Source organism: Anolis carolinensis, chromosome 1 (assembly GCF_035594765.1).
Source record: "Anolis carolinensis isolate JA03-04 chromosome 1, rAnoCar3.1.pri, whole genome shotgun sequence".
NCBI classification, from domain to species: Eukaryota; Metazoa; Chordata; class Lepidosauria; order Squamata; family Dactyloidae; genus Anolis; species Anolis carolinensis.
In genome coordinates, this window is record NC_085841.1 from 179,810,231 (window position 1) to 179,831,583 (window position 21,353).

The window sequence follows — 21,353 nt, forward strand, 5'->3', positions numbered from 1 at the left end:
TGGCAGGACTCAGACCCTCATAGAGTAGAAGTCTGCAGATTAGTACAGGAATTCTAATGCTTTCAGAAGGCTGAAACAGGAAATGATGCTCTGGAAGCAAGAAAAAGAAAGGACTCCCAGACCCCTTCTACACTGCCATATAAAATTCAGATTATCAGCTTTGAACTGGATTATATGACAGTATAAAACGTAAAGGTTTCCCCTGACGTTAAGTCCAGTCATGTCTGACTCTGGGGGTTGGTGCTCATCTCCATTTCTAAGCCGAAGAGCCGGCGTTGTCTGTAGACACCTCCAAGGTCATGTGGCCGGCATGACTGCATGGAGCGCCGTTACCTTCCCCTGATCTACTCTCATTGGCATGTTTTTGAACTGCTAGGTTGGCAGGAGCTGGGGCTAACAGCGGCCGCTCACACCGCTCCTGGGGTTTGAACCTGGGACCTTTCGGTCTCCAGCTCAGATTTTTAACGCCCTTCGCCACTGGGGCTCCATATGACAGTAGACTCATATAATCCAGTTTAAACAGATAATCTAGGATCAGATCCTGGAATATAGGGCAGTGTAGAAGGGGCCCAGAGGACAAGGAACAACATGTGCATTGTGGGAACCTCCTTAACATTAATTTCATCTTGTTTAATACCCAAGACTGTAGAAATTGTCATAATTACTTGGGAGTTCTAGTCTGAAGATAGTTTTCCAACTTCTTGCTAAGACACGATGCCTAAATAATATTAAGCCTCAAATAGAGCCATATTCTAAGGCTGCTTCTCATTAATTGCTTCAAAGAGAAAGAATGGAATAGGAAGGGTATACAGTTTTCATGTTTTGGAGGCTTTTTTTGACAATGATTCTTCTGTGTTGGTTTTGGTTGTTTTTTTTTCCAAACAAAATCCCCCCTTTGTTTTCAGTAGACATATACTACTTTCAGTGATGTTATTCCCTGTGGACACTTTAGCAAGTCTTCAGCTGTAGTGTACAGCTTTCCCCCAAGATTTCCAAGTAGTTGAGAGGTTTTTATGACTGTTGTAGGCCTTTGAAAGCTTTTCTTAGATTCCCTAATGCTCAGAAGGCTGGAGAAACCTTTTAAATGTGCAAGTGACCAGCTTCGATATCAGTGTCTGCAACTGGGGATGAACTTTCTGTTGTCTGGGAGGCTAGCTCTGGAGTGCAATTCTTACAGTTCACAACATGGGGGGCAGGGGAGTTAGGGTCAAAGTGGGAAAGGGAAAAGTGATGGACATGACAACAGAGAGTTTAGCTTGTCCAACTTGCAAAGTAACAAGTCAGTTCAAAACTGAGCAAGCTTAAAGAAGACTAGGGGAGGAGGGGAGGAGAAAAGCTCGCAGAGGGGAAAATAGTAAACCTACCACTTCTGTAGGGATGCTTAAGTATGTGTAAGATATTAATAGGGTACTGGCCAATGGCAACCCAAATGTTCTGAGATACTTGCCCTAATGAAGAACCAGCCTGGGAAACCTAACAAACCCTATATATCCTCTTATACCAGATAATTGCTTGAATCTCCAGATCAGGGTTCCAGTTAAGGGAGTGACAAAATGAGGGCATGTACCCCAAATAAAGACCGTGACGCTAAAAAACGATTTTCTCTTTAATCCCCAAATTTCTAGCATTGCAGTAACAAAAAATTTGAGCTGAGCATTTAGAAATGAAGTTTGGACATCCAAAGAAAAAAAGAACAGGCAAAGTTATCATAGCAATAGGAACGCAGCAAATACAAGCATTCTAGATGGGCACAGTTTTCAATATCTCACTTTGCAATGCTAGAAATTTAGGGATTGGAGAAAAAAATCATTTGAGGAGTTCAGGATTCTTTTTGGGACTGGAATCTCCCTTCTCCATAATTATACACCTGTTCCATACTAACTTTACAGATGACCATGTTATTGATTTTTCATAAATATTGTTGTATTACTTACTGCTTAGTGAAATTTCCCCAAAAAAACTAATGAAATTGAACCAGCGTTGAGATGCAAAGGTTAGATTACATATCTGAGCAAACCAAAACACCAAAATTTCTGAAGTAGTGAGATGTATTTATATGGATCTTCAAGTCACCAGTTGACTTATGATGACACTAATAATTTCATCAGGTTTTCTTAGGCAAGGAATAATCAGAGGTAGTTTTGCCAATTCATTTCTCTAAATTATAGTATATAGCATTTATTAGAAGTCTACAATCCAAATACTAACCTGGGCTGACCCTACATAGCATTCAAGATCAGATAGTATCTGATACATGACAAAGCAGCATGACAAAGCAGTAAATGTGTGCTTTCTTGCACCAACAAAGATGGTGTGTATTGGGAAAGTAGGATGTTTTAACTTTTAAAATGTTGTTGGGTGCCTTCAAGTAGTTTTCAACTTATGTGGGGTTTTCTCGGCAATATTTGCTTGGAAGGAGTTTGGCCTTCCTTTCTCCTAAGACTGAGAAAGTGTGATTTGCCCAAGGCCCCCCTCTAAATCCATGTGCAAACAGGGATTTGGACATGGTCTCTCAGGACCTCATCACATTCAGTCGCCCAATGTGTGGGGCAGTGTGATGAATCTGGTGAGCAGCGGGGGAATCCGTTGCCCCATGCCCACAGGACTCACAGTGCCACCTTCTCTAACATACGCGGGATAAAGCGTTACTGCCCAGCTTCTTGCTGCGTTTGTCCTGTTGTAGGCAATGAGAATACAGGAAGCCTCCCATGTTCTCATTGCTCCCTCATACAGTGCTTTTACCGCAGTTCGAGGATGGAGCCCCACTGGAAGTAGCTTTATGTCATTTAATGGGATCCAGTGGGCTCCATCTCTGAACTGTGGTGAAAGTGTCATACGACGGGTAAATTTGCCCAAGTGGTGGAATCTCTAGACTCCTAATCCAGCCCTCAAACCTCTATGCCATGCTGGCTCTCTTTAAGAAATATTTTTGTTTTATATTGGGGAGGGAGGACAGAGAAACTTCTGATTGGTGCAAGCAAATGGATCTTGGTTCATCTAGATTGCATCTTGCCTCCTGAATGCTCTGTGCTCCTAGGAGATGTATAACTGTGAAACTCTAGGGCCACTGGTCAGAGCAGGACTGTGCCGTCGCGCCTGGGGCTGTAAACTCTTAGTGAAAGAGGCATGGACGTGACATCTTTCCCCAGGGGATTGCTTCTTGCCCTCCTTTAGGGAAACTGGAACTCCCAAGGACCAAAACACTGTAGTTAACTCAAAAACTGGGTTTATTCTTCACAAAGGGGGTAAAAGAAAATATACATTACAGTCTTTGATTGTTTAAGTCCATGAAGCTTGTCCAGATCCCTCTTTCTCTGGCTATGAATGCCGGAGCAAACTCAGCCTCAGTCCAATGACCTATATCTGAAGACAAGAGTCTTCCTCTGTTGCCAAAGGACTGATGTGAAGGCGCTTGAGACTCCTCAACGTTGTTCAGGTTGGCCCTGAACATGAAGTGTGAGTCCCAAGGGTAAGAACCTCAGAATTGGTGCTGAGAGGTAACTTTTGAAGGGCTTTTTGAGCCAAGCCTCTCTTTCACATCCATCCGATAGAGAACTTGCTGATGGAATGAAAAGGAGGAAACACAGCCCTACTCCAGGAAGAGGTGGAGCCAAACAGTTTTGCTGAGTGAGCAATATAACAGGTACAAACAACATTGATTGACAGATATAAATAACCAATCCAACTACATTTACAGGGTAAGGGCAAAATCAGGCATGATACAACAATTCAAATCTTGAAACTTATAGTTCCAACACATAGATGGCGCCACTCGCGCCGTCACAAGGACCATAGCCAAAAACAAATGGGGGGAGGGGTTTGAAACATTTTTAAAGCAAATCATGAAGAGTAGTTCCATAACACAACATAATTTAGAAATCAGGCTCCATCAATAAACTTCAGTGGACACTCAAGACAGATAAACTTCAGTGGACACTCATGGGGATTTGGTTAACCAGTTAACATTCATGAGTAAACCAGGTTTTTTTTTAAACTGAACAATTTCAAGGCAGAGGGGGTTGAACCCCTAACCTCCCCTCCCCTTGGCTACAGCCCTGGGTCAAAGGTACTCCCTGTTAGTGAACCTTCACTACTGGAGGGGAATCTCTATTTCACCGCAATTTCTTTCTTCTTAAGTTCTGGGTTAGGGCCACACTTTCCATGTGGCAGCCAAATTTTCAAATGGAGAAACATCCAACCACATGAATATGAAGGAGTACAACATGAAAGGGAGTTTCAAAGAAATCTAGGGTAAAAAAGAGTAGTGAAACCAAAGATCAAATCTTTTCTTTTTAATGGAGGGAGTAGGAGCTAGAAAGCAAAATGCATGCAAAGCACTGCCTTAGAAGACTAGAAACCTTCCTCTTTTTTTGAGTACCCACTACTTTGTATTTATTAGAACATGGAGTAGTTACTTTGGCAGACTATGAAGCCCAGCATGCCCCAGATGATATATCCTAAAGGTAAAGGTTATCCCCTGACCTTAACTCTAGTCGTGTCTGACTCTGGGGGTTGGTGCTCATCTCCATTTCTAAGTGCCGTTACCTTCCCACTGGAGCGGTACCTATGAATCTCCTCACATTTGCATGTTTTTGAACTGCTAAGCTGGCAGAAGCTGGGGCTAACAGCGGAAGCTCACCCTGCTCCCTGGATTCAAATTGCCAACCCTTCGGTCAACAAGTTCAGCAGCTCCACTGTTTAATCCACTGCACCATTGGGGGCTCCAGGAGTATCCCACTTGGCCTTTTACCATGTCTTTGCAGGACAGTGTTGTCAGTGTTGTGAGCCATCTTAAGCAAGGCTTCAGTTCAGTCCAGTGATGGCCAACCTATGACACGCGTGTCAGCACTGACACGCCTAGCCATTTTTGCTGACACGCTGCCGCATGCAGATTGATTGGATGACTAATGTCTTTTGTGGCCAAATTTGGTGTGATTTGGTCCAGTGGTTTTGTTGTTTACTCCATGGGAATTATGCACATTACATCTATTATTATTCTATTATTATTGTAGTATATTATTATTATTATATTATTACTATTATATTATTATTATATTATTCATTATTCATGACTACATTGAAACTACAATAGAGAGAAATCAGCATGGAAACTGCAAGTGGTACCATAGATTGTTGTACATGGAAATAATGGTAGTAAATAGTTTTTGATTCATTAAATACAGTTATATATTACAATTATATATTTTTGTTATTTAAACTATATATATTGTGAAATTATGGGTTTTTTTCTCGAAGTGACACACCACCCAAGTCATGCTAGGTTTTTTGGTGAATTTTGACACACCAAGTGCAAAAGGTTGCCCATCATTGGTTTAGTCAATCTGCCAGTTGAAGAGCTCTGTTGTAGCTTTGTACTTTAAACCTTATGGAGTTTTCTAAGCTTTTCTCCTTTTGAATATCAACATCACATATGTGGCTGAACTGACAGCTTTCCCCTTCTAATGTGTTTTTAAGTGCCCTCTAAACATCCAAGTAATATAATAATAATAATGTTTCCAACATATTTAGAGTTATGCACAGAAAGTACTGTACAAATAGTAGGAGTTGTAATTACTCAGTGATTACTGCAAACCATTAGTTAGTTTAAATGATTAATGACATATCCTCATCTCTCTCCAGAGGTATCAAATGTATTCTGCGACATTGAAGCAAATGATTAGTCTGATTAGTTTGCATTAACATTCTAAATGTGGTCCAGGATAGGAAAAGTGAACACAGCAGATAGAAAACAGATCCAAGGCACTGCTACTCATTGGGTTTTGCTTTCACTGTATAAATTTGTCATAGATGTTCTAAGTGATCTTAATTAAACTGTGTAACGTCTCAGTGAGCCAGTTGTCTCAGCAGTAAAACTGTGTATAATCATTCTTATCAGGCTATAGACTCTCTAGCAGGCAGGAATCATTCATTAAAAGATTCAGCAGAAGACTTTAAGATCCCTAGTGGTACAGAATCACGCTTCGTTTTCATTAAACATCCTCGCTGGAGAAAATTTTGAGAGTCTGCTGTTGGCAGGCTGTAGACGATCTCTGCCAAACTTTGCGTTTGTGTTTGGGGATATTTGCAAATCCTGGCTTAGCCTGGAATCTGTCTCCTGGAGTGGAGGCTGCCCACCGCAACTCAAGTGGTTGCAAGGGTAACGTTGGAATCAGCCCAGTCAGCTGGTGTGAATCAATGGTAGAAGGGATTAGGGCTGGGAAATTTGCTGGGCATGCATTCATTAGCTTGGATCAGGAAATATATATCCAGTTAACCACAGGTCTCAATACAGAGCTGCCTGAGAATCCAGAGTATTATTAAATAAGGCCTTAGGCACAAGCAGATCAGGTCAAGAAGCCTTTCTGCCAGGACATGCTGCAATTGGAAATGACGGTTTTCTCATAGCTAATGAAATCTCTTGAGCCATCATTTCTTGAGCAGGTTGAACTCAACTCTGAAGAAGTCAAGCTACCCCCCCCCCCCCCCCCCATGCACACACCTTGAGTTAAAGCAGTCCCCATTTTTGGCTTTGCCTCTTGCTTTGTGCCCTTTCCTTGAGACTCTGGATCTGGACACAGTGGTATATGCCTTAGTTGCATCCTATTATTATTATTGTAACACACTTACATGGGGCTGTGTGTTCAATACTAGCATTAAATAAGAATATTATCACAGCTATTTGGTACTGGAACTCTCTGCCCCGGAGAAGGTGGGGGCTCCTTCTTTGGAGGCTTTTAAGCAGAGCAGAAGCTGGATGGCCATCTGTCGGGAGTGCTTTGAATGCGATTTCCTGCTTTGCAGCAGGGGGTTGGATTGGATGGCCCATGAGGTCTCTTCCAACTCTATGATTCTATGATTCTACAAGGCACTAAAACAGGTGTGGTATTGTAACCCCCTCTTAGGTTTTGCTCGGAACATGTGAGAATAGCCACTCTTCTACCGTGTTTCCCCGAAAATAAGACCTCCCCAAAGAATAAGACCTAGCAGGGGTTTGGGGGGATTGCCAAATATAAGGCCTCCCCTGAAAGTAAGACCTAGCAACTGAGGCTGCAGCAGAGTTCCATTGGGAAGCATGGCTGCAGGGCAGAAGCAGCACTCATACACACACCGGAGGGAGGGAGGGAGGGAGGGAAAGTGCTTGCTTTCTGTGCCTCCCTCCCTCCCTGCCTGCCTTTCCTTGCCTGTCCCCCAGCCGAGGCTTGAAGAACCTTCCGTGGCTGCTGCTGCGCTGCCGTTTCTTCCTTCCTTCCATCTCCCTCCTGGCCATGCTGCCTTGCTTCCCAGAGGCTTCTGATTGGCTCCTGGAGCCAGGGCAAGGGAGGGTGGGAGGGAAGGGAAGAGGGCTTTCGTCCTGCTGCTTTTGCTCCTTAAAGGTACAGGACGCATTGGGATTCTCCTCTCATCTTCCTATCCTATGCCATGAAACTGATTATTTTATACTATTATTCTATTGCCATATTATTATCATCATATTCTGTTACTATTATTATATCCCATTATTATATTATCCTATTAATGTATTTTAAATAAGTATATTATATTTTTCTATTATTATTATTATTATATCATTATATTATTATTCTATTATTACTCTATTATATTTTCATATTATTATATTATTATTCTGTTATTATTAAATTCCATTTTATATTACCCTATTAATATATTTTATATCATTATATTCTATACTATTATTCTATTCTATTATCATATTATTATTTTATTATTATTAGCATATTCTGTTATTATTATTATATTTCATTTTATATTATCCTATTAATATATTTTATATCATTCTATTCCATTCTATTATTCTATTATATTATCCTATTATTATTATATTATTATGCTATTCTGTTATTATATCCCATTATTATATTATCCTATTAATACCATATTATTATCATTTTCTGTTATTATTATATCCTATATTATATTATCTCATTAATATATTGTATATCATTATATTATTATTATATTATCATATTATTATTATAGTATATTATATTATATTATTCATCATTCATGACTACATTGAAACTAGAATAGAGAGAAATCAGCGTGGAAACCTTGTGAAACCTAAATTGCAAGAGGTACCATAGATTGTTGTACATGTAAATAATGGTAGTAACAAGAAATTCTTGATAGGATTCATAGTTTGTCTGGTTATGCTGGTTTGTGATGACAACTACGTTACAGTATATAATAAATGTTCATTTTGTTGTTCAACAATAAATGTGAGCTCTTCTTCATGGAAAAATAAGACATCCCCTGAAAATAAGACCTAGTGCATCTTTGGGAGCAAAAATTAATATAAGACCCTGTCTTATTTTCGGGGAAACAGGGTAGTACTATGGCTATGAGGGAGGGGATACCCCCAACACATCCATAATGAAACATCACCGTCCACAAATTAATTGCTGAAGTGCTTTTGGATTTCTCTGTTTTTGGTTACAGATAAGTTCAGACAGTCTTGGAATGGCCACAGGGAGATGACATGCAATGGCATGCAATTCTGTTCATGGATGGAAACGCTGCAGCTTGCATAATGAGCCTCATAGAATAATGTCCAAAACTCACAGTCATTGGATAAAAGTGGAATTAATGAATAATGCCTATATTTGTAAAAAACCAAAACCAAAAACCAAATACCCAATGCACTATCTTCTTTGGATGAAGGTTAACTCCAGAATCAGATAGTATTAAATTAAAAAGTAGAAAACAATCCATCTCCATAACTACTTCCCCCAAATCCTAGTTCTTTCACCCAATGACCTTGCTAGCACCATTGTTCCAATTTAGACAGTGATTTCTGTGAGCGTCTCTCATTTTGGTACAACAGTACCTGGAGTTCCAGTGCACGCCGGCCTCTCTTCCAGATAGGTCTAACAAGATCTCAGGAGAATGTCACTTTAGAAGCCCTGAACTTCATGAAGTATTTTTCCTGCATATAGCAGGGCGGTTTTTAAAACTTTAGTTTGCTTTTTCCTGTGGTTTGCATGTACTACTGTCTCCAGAGAAAAATCGATGTTGTTTGTAAATCTTGTTTGGGTCAGTAGTTCAGTTGTTTTGAACAGATCATTCTGATTACCCAACAGAAAGGAACACTGCTAGACTCTCTCTTTTCCCATCTCGTCCCATGCATACTCTTGTCTTCTTTTGTCAAATTTCTTCAATGCTGTTTATCAAGGCACAAAATATAATTATGTTAATATGGTATATTCTTTACAATGTGAAAGATAGAAAGGAACCTTGGCAGGATTTCACAAGGTAACTTCAGTTAGAGGCCCTTTCACACCACATAATTGTGGCATGATGGTTCCACTTTAACACCAATGACTTCCAGTTTGGTCAGAGTGATCAGAGGAGTTTTTGTAATTATTTTGCTCAGGAATCTTAAGTTCCCTCCCTCTACTACTAATCCCAGGATTCCACAGGACATTGCTAAGTCATCTAAGGTGGAATCATAGCATTATCATGGCGTCATGTGAAAAAGCTCAAGTGGTTTTAGAAGGAAACTTCCCATGTCCTTGTCTTGTCTTCTGCCAACCAGACACTTCAGGTTAACAAGATGCACACCTTGTGTTTCTTTTGCAATGTTTCTATTCTTTTTTCCTTTTATTCTCTTTCTTTGTGTGTCTCTGGTGCTCTCCCGCCCCAAAGCTTCTAAAGTCCAAACTTGTCTAAATCCAGTCACTGCTCAACTCCAACCACCATAGTTTGTGCACTGTCCAACTTTTCTTATAATACGTAATAATAATAATAATAATAATAATAATAATAATAATAATAATAATAATAATTTTATTTTTATACCCCGCCACCATCTCCCCAGAGAGACTCGGGGCGGCTTACAGATATAAAACAAGCATACAGTTGTATCAAATACAAAAACACACAAATAAAATTAAAAGGCATAAAATAAAATCGCAATCATTGTAAGACACATGTTAAAACACAGCAATAAAATCATAAAATGAACTGGGCAAAGTGCACTGAGTGAAACTTGTAAACATGAAGGAAGTTAAGGTGTTATAAGATCATGGGGAGAACCTTAAACTGGGGTGAACCCTGTGGCTATATCGAAGAGTTAACCAACAGAAATAACCACTAGTATAAGGGTTTAACGTACAGTGGGCGGTACTTGTTCAAAAGCCTGTGTGAAGAGCCAGGTTTTCAGGCTCTTCCTGAACACTTCCAAGGTGCCAGCTTGCCTAATTTCCATGGGGAGCGTGTTCCAGTGCCGGAGGGCCACCACGGAGAAGCCCCTCCATAAGTAGCCTTGTATCATATGATGGGCTCCGGCAGACTCCATCTCAGCAGCGTGCTGGCAACCTGCTAGGAAGGGGGGAAAACCCTGTCTAATGAGGTCATAAGTCTCACTGAAGCCTCTGATGGCACAATGGGTTAAACCCTTGTGCCGGCAGACTGCTGACTTGAAGGTTGAGTTGCTGACCTGAAAGTTGCCAATTTGAATCTAACCCAGGGAGAGTGTGGATGAGCTCCCTCTGTCAGCTCTAGCTCCATGCGGGAACATGAAAGAAGCCTCCCACAAAGATGATTAAAACATCAAAACATCCGGGCATCCCCTGGGCAACGTCCTTGCAGATGGCCAATTCTTTCACACCAGAAGCGACTTGCAGTTTCTCAAGTCACTCCTGACACACACACAAATAAAACTGAAGTGGTAAATCTCCATGTTAGCTCTGCCACTTCAGACTACACTGGTTTCTCCATACAATATCCTTCAGATTGAAAATAGAGGAAAAAAACTGGGTGAAAACCTTATTTCCTTCATGAAGCTGCTTTTTGAGGTTTGAATCTCATAGTTGGAGTGCAGGGCTTCTATCATGGGACCCTCTATTTGTAATGTGATATGGTACAGCTTAGACTCTTCATGAAATGGATACAGCTGGACAACAGCTTTTATAATGAAATGTCTGGACAACAGCTTTTATAAGTTATGTGTTTGTGAATGATGTAGTTAGAGGGAATGAGTGGTGAGGTAATATCTGTTTTTACAGAGGCAGCTTCTTTTAATATCCAGTGTTCCGGGTTGTATTGCTAACATTTGGGCACACAAGCTCTTGTGGTGACAAGATGTCAAGCAGGATGAGGCTTAGTGCCTTTAATAGTTGCATAGAAGAGAAAATGCTGACAGATTTGCTATGTAAGCAAGGATGATAAATATATTCACTTGTTGATTTTTTTTCCTTCTGGGTGAAGGCAAAAGTCCCCCTTGCACTCTTTGGATTTGGTTGTGCTATAGGCCACATTAATTAATTAACCTAATTGGAAAGCCCTACAGCCATGGGCCAAGAGGAAGCCTGAGCACACCAAAGATCTCTCTAGTTTTCCTACCCAACTCAGAGATGGAGCACATGGGTGTGCTTGCCCTGTTTGTATATCACACCTTTATGAGAAGCCAATTCTGTCAAGTGGACGTATAGGTTTTACAACTGCAGCACCTTGCCTGCTTGTAATTCAACTCTGCTGGCCACCTTCATTATCAACAGGCCACTTCAATTCACATTTTTGGCTAAGGGCCCAGAATTGGGCTCAAAATATTTTGCTCTGGTGGTTTCATCTCCCAAATACTATTCATATTTACTAGCACTAATATGTATTCAATTATATACTCTCCTGCTCCTGCCAACATGTGCTCAATTTCTTTTGGCAAGGGTCTGTAGCACAGGAACTCAGATGTTAAATGAATCCCAAGAGGAAGGGAATGTATTGGAAGGTAATGCTTTGGGGTCACAAACCCACAAACTATGTAGATTTTTTTTAGTAAGAATTGGCCCCTTGAGCTGAGTATAGAAATGAAGAAGAAATCTGATTCAAGATATAGCAATGAAGTAATATGTCTCAAACATTCAAATGTAGTGGAGTCAGTTCCGGCAGTTTCAACAGTCCAGGACTTTGAGTTAACTTTCACCATCACCACCCTTTGAATCTAGCAGAAATTCACATGACATATGTGCTTGCAAGCAGTTCCCTACTATGATGAAAAAAGTTGGAGGATGTCTTCGTCTTGAGTTGGCAAGACCTATCTGCTTTCAGAAAGACCCATTCCTCGTGGAGATGAAAATTCTTAGGAATCACTTTAGATCAACATAGTAATTGTCCCACATTTTTCAGACTTCTGTTGCTATAAAGCAGGGTTTCTCAATCCGAACTCTCTGGAGCCCCTAAGGTTTCATGTGAGGTTGCTAGGAGATCCATAGGAGATCCACGAGACTGGAAAAAAAGAGCTCCAAGAGAGATCCATGAGACTGAACCCCGCTCCCAACTTTCAAGCTATTTCTGTAATACTTGTCTGCAATGGGTACCCAGATCTGAAAATGATTTCAAGGATTCCTCCCGTGTGAACAAAGGCTGAGAAAGGTGTCTCTGTTGAGACCAGTTCTTCAGTATTGATACCATGCCACTGCATTTAGTCTTTGTACACATTTTGCACCAGCTGACATATCTAAATGGTTTTTGAAGTCAGTCTCATGTAGAGGACAATATGCTCAAGCCTGTAGCCAAGGGGGTGGTTTAGGGGTTCAAACAACCCCAAAAAATTTCAGGTAAAAAAAATCCTAGTTGATTCATGAATTTTAACTGGTTAATCAAATCTCCATGCCAAGTCTATGAGAAGCCAAGTCCAGAACTGCAAGCACTATCTCAACCAAATTGTCTAGATCAGTGGTTCTCAACCTGTGGGTCCCCAAATGCTTTGGCCTTCAACTCCCAGAAATCCTAACAACTGGTAAACTAGCTGGGATTTCTGTAGGCCAAAACACCTGGGAACCCACAGGTTGAGAACCACTGGTCTAGATCCAGGGAAGTCATGCTAACCCGCTATTCTGCCTTGGTCAGACCACACCTGGAATATTGTTGACAAGCTGGAATGTGTCCAGAGGAGGGCGACTAAAATGACTAAAAAGGGCCTAGAGAACAAGCCCTATGAGGAGCGTCTGAAAGTGCTGAGCATGTTTACCCTGCAGAAGAGAAGGCTGAGAGGAGACATGATGGTCATGTATAAATATATGAGGGGAAGTCATAGGGAGGAGGGAGCAGGCTTGTTTTCTGCTGCACTGGAGACTAGGATGTGGAACAATGGCTTCAAACCATAGGAAAGGAAATTCCATCTGAACTTTTGGAAGAAGTTCCTCACTATGAGAACTGTTCAGCAGTGGAACTCTCTGTCCCAGAGTATGGTGGAGGCTCCTTCTTTGGAGTCTTTTAAACAGAAGCTGGATGGCCATCTGTCAGGGGTGCTTTCAATTAGATTTTCCTGCTTCTTGGCAAGGTGTTGGATTGGATGGACCATAAGGTCTCTTCCAACTGTATGATTCTATGATTCTAATTTGGATTATTCACACTATCATTACATACCTTTCTACCAATTTACATTGCAATGGGATCAATAGCTGACATAGTGGAAATGACCAAATTGGTCTACCTCCAACCGACAGTCCACACTGCCATATATGTTCCAGTTCAAAGCAGAAAATATGAGATTTTATTCAGTTGTGTGGAAGAGGCCTGAGAAGGAGCCTGTAATTAGAGGTGTCTCCCACTAGTTCATCTAATCAAAGAAACAATGTCAAAGAAACCATGGAAGAGGAACAAAGACAAGAAGCTGTGCCATAGTTAGACCCTGGACAAGACTGTTAACCAAGTAAAAGCTCAATTAGTGCAAAATCCACAGACTCCATTGCCAGGATATATATATATATATTCTGCAGATAAGAAGAGGCACCTAAGTTTTCAACCCAAATGGTTCAACAGATTTCCCTGGTTGGCCTATTCATTTAATGTACAAGGTGGACTCTGTAACTATCATGTAGTGTTTGGAGGAAAAGTTGGGGGTAAAGGTGGTATTCAGCAGCGTGGTGCATTGGTGCATTTGTGGGTGGAAAAATGCAATAGAAGTCAATTGACACCAAAAAACAGTACCATCAGGACAACTTTTGCTTGGATGAAAACTCCTTGCTAATTAACAGTGGAAAACGTCTTGATGTAACCCGTCATCATGATAAAGGAAATAAGAAGAAAACAGAAGAAATCAGAAAGAAACTTCTGCCCATTGTGTAAACTATTTTCTTTTGTGGCTGACAGGAACTGGCTTAAAGAGGAAGCAATGATTTAGGACCCATTACCTGTGAAGGATCTTTGCATAAAAATGCATAGTGATTTCAGGGCCTAGTTGAAATCTTGTGTCAGATCAGAAGACACTGACCTAAGAAGTCATCTTTTTTTTTGGGGGGGGGGGGGAGTTTCAACCCCTCCAAAAAAAATTCTGGCTATGGGTCTGAATATATTAATCAAGCATAAAAGGTTAAGATGGCAAGGATAATACTTCCCAGAGATCCCAATCACACACACTCTAGTATGGATGCAACTGGGTTCTTACTTGCCATGGCAGAGTCCAACAGAACCATACTGCTAGTTTAATTAGACTAATGTCAGCCCTAATGTATACATGAAGCAATTAAGCAATGGCAGCTGATGTTTCTGTGCCAATTCATTTGCTCCAGGTGTTTGCCTGAACCATGAAGGAGCTATCCAAAGGTGCTTCATCTATTTTTTTTTTGGTACATGATTTGGCACAGTTCCTTTAAAACTGAGGGTGCATCTACACTGTACAATTACTGCAGTTCCACCTTTATCTGCCATGCTTCAATGCTATGGAATCATGGGAGTTGTAGTTTTACAAGGCCTTCAGCTGTTTCCACCAAAGAGTGCTTATTTCTCACTATATTACAAATCTCAGGATCCCATAATAATGAGCTATGGTGAGTAAAGTGGTGCCAAACTGCTTTAATTCTACAGTGCAACCTGAGATTAAAACCTGGAGCAGATTCACCACCCCATTGGCATGAAAACCACCATCCAGCTGTTTCATTAAGAACAATAGGTTGGGTGTGAGTCTGGTGCTGTCCATTGGCACCGCTTTATCCACATCATAGCTGGCAAAAGAGCAGGTCTTTCCAGAATATCCCAAAACCTAGAATCAAACCTGATCAAAATGTTTCCCAAGTTGTAAACAGTTCTTCCAGGGGAGTGCAATGGGGATGAAGGATTGATTTGGAAGAAACAAATTGAAAAATCTCTCAGATATGTCCTAATGAGCTGAACTCTAATTTTTGCATTGAAACCACCAATCCCTATCCCCAGCAGACAACGATATCAAAAGTATAAAGAAATGAAGATCCAATTTATATCTTCAAAACCAATAACTCATCACCCACTAAGGCAGTGGTTCTCAACCTGTGGGTCCCCAGATGTTTTGGCCTTCAACTCCCAGAAATTATAACAGCTGGTAAACTGGCTGGGATTTCTGGGAGCTGTAGGCCAAAACACCTGGGGACCCACAGGTTGAGAACCACTGGACTAAGGTGCTATTCATAACAGTGCAGCAAAAATAAAAATAAAAATGAGGAATTAGAGACATAGATCAACAGATATGAAGTTTAGGAAGAACACTGGAGACATGGTTTGCTGGATAACACACTTTATATTTAACAAAATAATTTTTAATAATATATCTTTTCAAATATTGTTTTCTAGAATCCCATATTTTTTACAGTATAGTGTTTTCTTTTTGTTTTCACTAGTTTTCAGGCACACTATTGTTTAAAGGTGTAAAAAAATCTGGATCCTTACTGACAAGTAATTCTCTTTACAAAGACTTAAACAACCCCACTGTTTCAATATCAGGTTGTGTACATGAGCAAGCCTCCGGCAAGAAGGATTCAGCATAGCTGTATTGGAGACGAGTTGGTCCAATTCCATTGAGCTGATGACGTGGCTTTTATGTGTGTGTCTAGCAACTTTTGGAGACCAGCCTACCTTCCTGTATAGTTTCCACCTCAAAACTGTGACAGGTTTTCCTCCAGCTGCATATGGTTGGGGAGTGATCCAATGGTTGTTTTTCTGAAGAGTCACACAGAACATAAGCTAAAATGGCCTTCCCCAGACTACTACCCACATCATTACAGTTTCTCTTGCTAATGAAAAGGAATGAAGGGAATTGTAGGCCAAACATGTGGACAGATCCTGGTTGAGGAAGAATAGTGATCAGGAACTTCCATTATCAGGGCAGCTTCAGTTAAAGTTCTTCCAATAGGAAATGGCTCTTCTGAGTATCCCTCCAAGTCTGCCCACCCATGGCATCATCTGAAGGCACATGACATAGTATCATCTTCCAGCAGGTCTTGATCTCATCTGTGCCTGAATGGGAAAATACTTGATTTCCATGTTGACAAGGCAGGAAATAGATGAAGTGTATGGCTGATCATGCTAGAATAGTGCATTAAAATGACTGACATTTGTTAATTGCAGCATTACATCCTGATTGGCTGATGCTCACAATGCACTAGGTGGCCATTGTATATACAGAAAAGAAAACCGTAGAACGTTGCATGTTAACTTGAATACTATTGGCCCTCTGCATCCACAGATTCTGTATCCATTGATTCAATCATCCATGACTTGAAAATAGTTCAAAGAAACAAACCTAGATGTAGAGCCCTTCCACACAGCCCTATATCCCAGAATATCAAGGGAGAAAATTCCACATTATCTGAATGTGGACTCAGATAACCCAGTTCAAAGCAGATATTGTGGGATTTTCTGCCCTGATATTCTGGGATATAGGGCTGTGTAGAAGGGCCCTTAGACATTTTATATAAGAGGCACCATTTTAGTACTCTTCTTGCATCTAATGGAACTTGTGTATATATGGATTTTGGTATCCAAGTGGAATCCAGGAACCAAACCCCAGTGGATATCAAGGGCCCACTGTAGAATGGTGTAAAATGTGGCCTTAAATGCAGCCAGAATAAGAAGTAAGGTGTAAACAGTTGGAGGTGTACTAGATTCAGTACCCTGTCAGATGGTCAGAGTATTATAAGGCAGGGTTTTTTTTTTTTTTGCCTTACAGTATTAAAGTCCTCACAGTGCCTGAATCTGGACCACCACTGTCTGGATATATACTGAACGAACAGGGGAATCATGAAATTGGAAATTATACAGATCTCCTTTTCTTTCTCATGAGACAAAAAAAGAGACGGAAAATATAAGCAGGTCAAGGCAGGTAAGTTTGCTAGGTACAGATCAATTTAACAAGGGAGCTACACAGTTATGGCACTATGGGCCCACCTTAACTTCTAAAGCTGGCTCCTATGGAAACCTGGGATTTGTAGTTTGATTAGAGGCACAAGAGGAGCTTCCCGAGGGAGAAATCCCCCTCCCTTCATGACCAATCCCACCATTCCATAGGATGTTGCCATGACAGTTCAAGTAGGCTCACAGCATTGCAATTGTGTAGTGTGAAAGAACTCCAAGTGGGGACAATAACATGGCTTCTCTGAAGTTTGTAAAATTAGTCCATACATGGAAAATAACACATGCAGCTTTTCTGGGACACAGATAACCACTAGAGAACCACTCCAAAATGTAGATGGGCACTATGTGTTTAAACACTTCCCCCACATTGAAAGACATCTTTATAGTACAATGATATTTGAAAGAGAAAACTGAAATAATACTAGTCATTTTGCTATGCCAGCATTGTGCTGCCATCAGATTTTTTTTTAACCCCAGGGAAGAATTTAACCATATGATTTCCCCACAGGCATCCCACATTGTATTACAGGGTACAATGACTTTTACTCGGAGAAATGTTGGAAGGGAAAGTGTAGTGCAAAGAAGTTTCAGATTCCTTTGGAATGATGGGGGTGGTGCTTCTCTCTTGGTAAGAAAGGGGGAACTTTGAAAGAGACTCATGATAGCTTGTAGTCAAACTGCAAGAAAAGCCTTTTGGCTTCAATTCACAAAAACCCTCACCTCCAGCACCAACAGCGGCTGCTTTTTGAAGCAGGCTTCTCGGTGTTTTCTAACTTCATCACCCCAGTAATTCTCTGCACAGCTTAGTTCACTTGTCCTTGGCGGCTTTCAGCCAAGTGCATTTTCTCTTTTCCATCCCTCCCTCCATTGGACATGGTAGTTCCTCAATAATAGATGGGCAGCTATACTTCATGGCTCCACTTAAGGTTTTCATAGTGTTTCAAATGCCTCAGTATGTCATTTATTTTTCATTCCAGGGAATGAGAATGGCTGGGTCTGCATTGGTCTTCTTAACTCGCTTGTGTGAAAGAGGAAGGGGCGGGGGCGGGGGGATAAACAACCCACAGAAGGCATTTCTCAGGGAGTGGAAAGTGTGGAATGTTTCTGCTTTTTGTGAGCATGAATAAATCACCAAGCAGGAGGGTGGTGGCGGAGGAGGAAAGCAACTTATGAATGATTTACAAATGCACATTCTAGAATTAATGGCTGCAAAAGCAAAGTGCCAACTGTGCTGCACATTGGTGTCTTCGAAAATGGTAGCCAGATCTGAAGCAGGTCAGTGTGGGACATCACTATCTCTGGCTAAGGGGAGGGGGAAGTGTGGCAGACATCCATGAACACATCCTCATTGTCTCCTTATAGCTGTTTTTCTTTTGCTCTCGGCTGATGCTTCCACAAAAGGATGGATTTTAGGAGTGAGAATCATTACATGGATCTGTTGAACATAGCAGGTGTCACTGAGTGCCTCCTGAAAGCCACCTGAAGAGTAGTTTCACCCCACCATGGCATGAAGCCCATGTGAAGTCCCATAAGTAGTAATTAATGAACCATAGACATTAACAGATAGTAGAACACATGTGCGGGTAATTGAAATTAGTGAAGCATCAAAGCGGGGAGGGGGGGGGAGGAGAGAAGATGATATTTTAATTTTTAAATATAATGGCATACTGAAGTGTAAGTCCACCTTACACCTGTGCATGTATTTTCATAATTGTTCTAAGGGGAGGTATTCACTTCTATTACCACTATGTAATAGTCTCCCAACCATAGAATATACTTGTCTCCTAAGGGAGCTCTCCTAAGACAGCTGCTTAGTGGCCAGAGGAAGATAAAGGGCAGCAATACAGCATCTGTCTATGTTCATTTAGCTGTATATTTGAGGCTGAGAGATTGTGACTTGGCCAAGGCCACCCAGAGGGCTGAGCTGCGGTGTTCAAATCCTGGAATCCAGCATCGTAGTCCAGCTCTCAAACTACTAGAACAGTGGTTCTCAACCTGGGGTCCCCAGATGTTTTTGGCCCTCAACTTCCAGAAATCCTAACAGTTGGCAAACTGGCTAGGATTTCTGGGAGTAGTAGGCCAAAAACATCTGGGACCCTAGGTTAAGAACCACTGTACTAGAGTAATGATTCCCAAACTGTGCTCCTCCAGATGTTTTGGACTTCAGTTCCCAGAAATCCCAGCCAGTTTACCAGCTGTTAGGAATTGTGGGAACTGAAATCCAAAACATCTGGAGGAACATAGTTTGAGAAACTCTGTCCTACAGCATAGTGGCTGTGTATGAGGGAAGGCTTACTGCAGGTAAACTGAGCTGCATGGTTTCAGACTGTGGTTTGGATCCTGTTGACTTTACCAGGAACACCTGGAACATGAGTGCATTAAACCGAGTTAAATGGTTGGTCATCCTTATAATTTGTTTTGTGATGCAACAAGTTAGCCATAGTTATTGGTTACCATAGTATTAGGCACTCCTGAGTGATGATTGGAAGGATAGGCTTTGGATGTTTAACTTGTACACTATCATATATTTTAATGCCTGAAGAAAATACTAGTTCCCTATTCAAAGTCTGTTCCTGAGTAAGGAGCATAGGGAAGTCATTCAGAACATGAATCATCCCATAATATTGTCATGACCTTCGGGAAGATCAGGAAATGGCAAAAAGGACTAATCCATGGGAAGCAAAACACAGATGGTAGGAAACAAAGTCAACACAGATAGCACTCCAAGGATATTGCAGCGCATCTGAACTCTAGAAGTAACAAAATCAAAGTAGGCACAAGCTTTTTCTCCATGGTACTAGATATCCTGAAATCCCACTGAAGCTCAATACATCAGGGATATAAGATGAATGTATCTCTAATGAATTTTAATATTTCTAAATGTTTTTGTAAAAAAAAAAAAGCTGTATTGATGACATAATGTAATAAAACATGATTTTGTCATGGATGGGAATCCTAATTAGTGATCTGTTCTATCATGATTTTCATTATTTTCTCTTAAGTCCTGTTGTTTATTACACTGCAGCTCTGACTATTAGATCTTAAGGAGAAGGGATCAAACAAACAAACAAAAACCCCAAACAAAACAAAAAGATAGTGATTGTTTCTGCCATCTATCTGTGCTGACATATGGCTAAATGGTTCTGTGCTGACTAACATGATTCAAATGGGCTCCCCTTTCCTTTCCTTTCCTCTGGAATAGTTGAGAAGGAGGAAGAGAAACTGGTAATCCAGAAAGCTGGTGTTCCTTCATAGTAAAGAAAGTTGGGTGGAAAGAAACAGTAAAGTTGTAAGGAGGCATTTGAGATGTCATTAAATTTTTGATTTTTTTTTTTTGGACCACACAATCTCTTTTAAGGGCATTGTTGCCATTTACCTGCACACAGCTGCATGATACCTTAGCCCAATATTTTTGGCCTCATCTGTTGTGGTTATGGTGTACCATTCCTCTATTCAATTGTCCCCACGTGGTGGAGAAAGCCTGACATATACAGATGGCTCCTAGCATGCCTGGCGACTGTATATCTGTGCATCCAGTATATTCTTGAAGGTTTTTTTCTTCCTTCTGTATTCCTGCTTCCACAGGTTTTAAAAAGTGCATTTTAAAGTGAATCATCCTTGTTTAGCTTGCATGTTCCAACTACCCTGGCTCCGAGGAAAAAAAAGAGAAAGATGCTGAATCCCACAAAACTGTTAATGATATTGATGCCACAGATATGAAGAGCTAAAATAAGCTCTAACTTAGTTGGCAGGTTGGAGGTATCACCAGAGGAAGAAGCTCTGTAAAATGTTATTTTCCTAACCCACTTCGTCAATCTGTGCTGCTTGCCATAGTAGGCTAGATAGCTATATAGGTTTTCTTAGAGAAGGAAGGAAGGAAGGAAGGAAGGAAGGAAGGAAGGAAGGAAGGAAGGAAGGAAGGAAGGAAGGAAGGAAAGCTCGTCCATTAGTAAAATAGTCATTTCTGTGTAACCCGAAAAGATTTTGCTGGTGACCCTACTGCAGCTGGCAGATTTTAATATGTGCAGTGTAGAAGCCATTGCGTTGGATAGGTACTCGTTGTTCCTTGGGATTTGGCCCTATGCAGCCGGCTTGCCTTGGCACTCGCGTTTGGAACACTGAGCAGGTTTCCACCAGTCCCCGTTGTGGCAGTGGCAGATGTTACACTCATCCACTTTCACTTCGATGCCAGCCGGAATGATGGTGGTTCCTGCAAAGCAGTTTGGACCTGG

At 41.0% G+C, this 21,353-nt stretch overlaps 1 protein-coding gene across 3 annotated transcripts in view; it reads right to left on the reverse strand.

Annotated features, from left to right (window-relative positions):
• The window catches only part of vwc2l (von Willebrand factor C domain containing 2 like), a 359,062-nt gene that overhangs the window by 158,458 nt on the left and 179,251 nt on the right, over positions 1–21,353 (reverse strand). Inside the window, exon 4 of one of the 3 annotated variants that reach the window (XM_003215154.4) lies at positions 15,489–21,349. The exons of the other annotated variants lie outside the window; for them this stretch is intronic. Within the exon in view, the coding sequence (XP_003215202.2) occupies positions 21,201–21,349 (149 nt within the window). The 3' untranslated portion in view covers positions 15,489–21,200. Of the gene's footprint in view, positions 1–15,488; positions 21,350–21,353 lie in introns of those variants that run through there. 3 annotated transcript variants of the gene reach the window in all.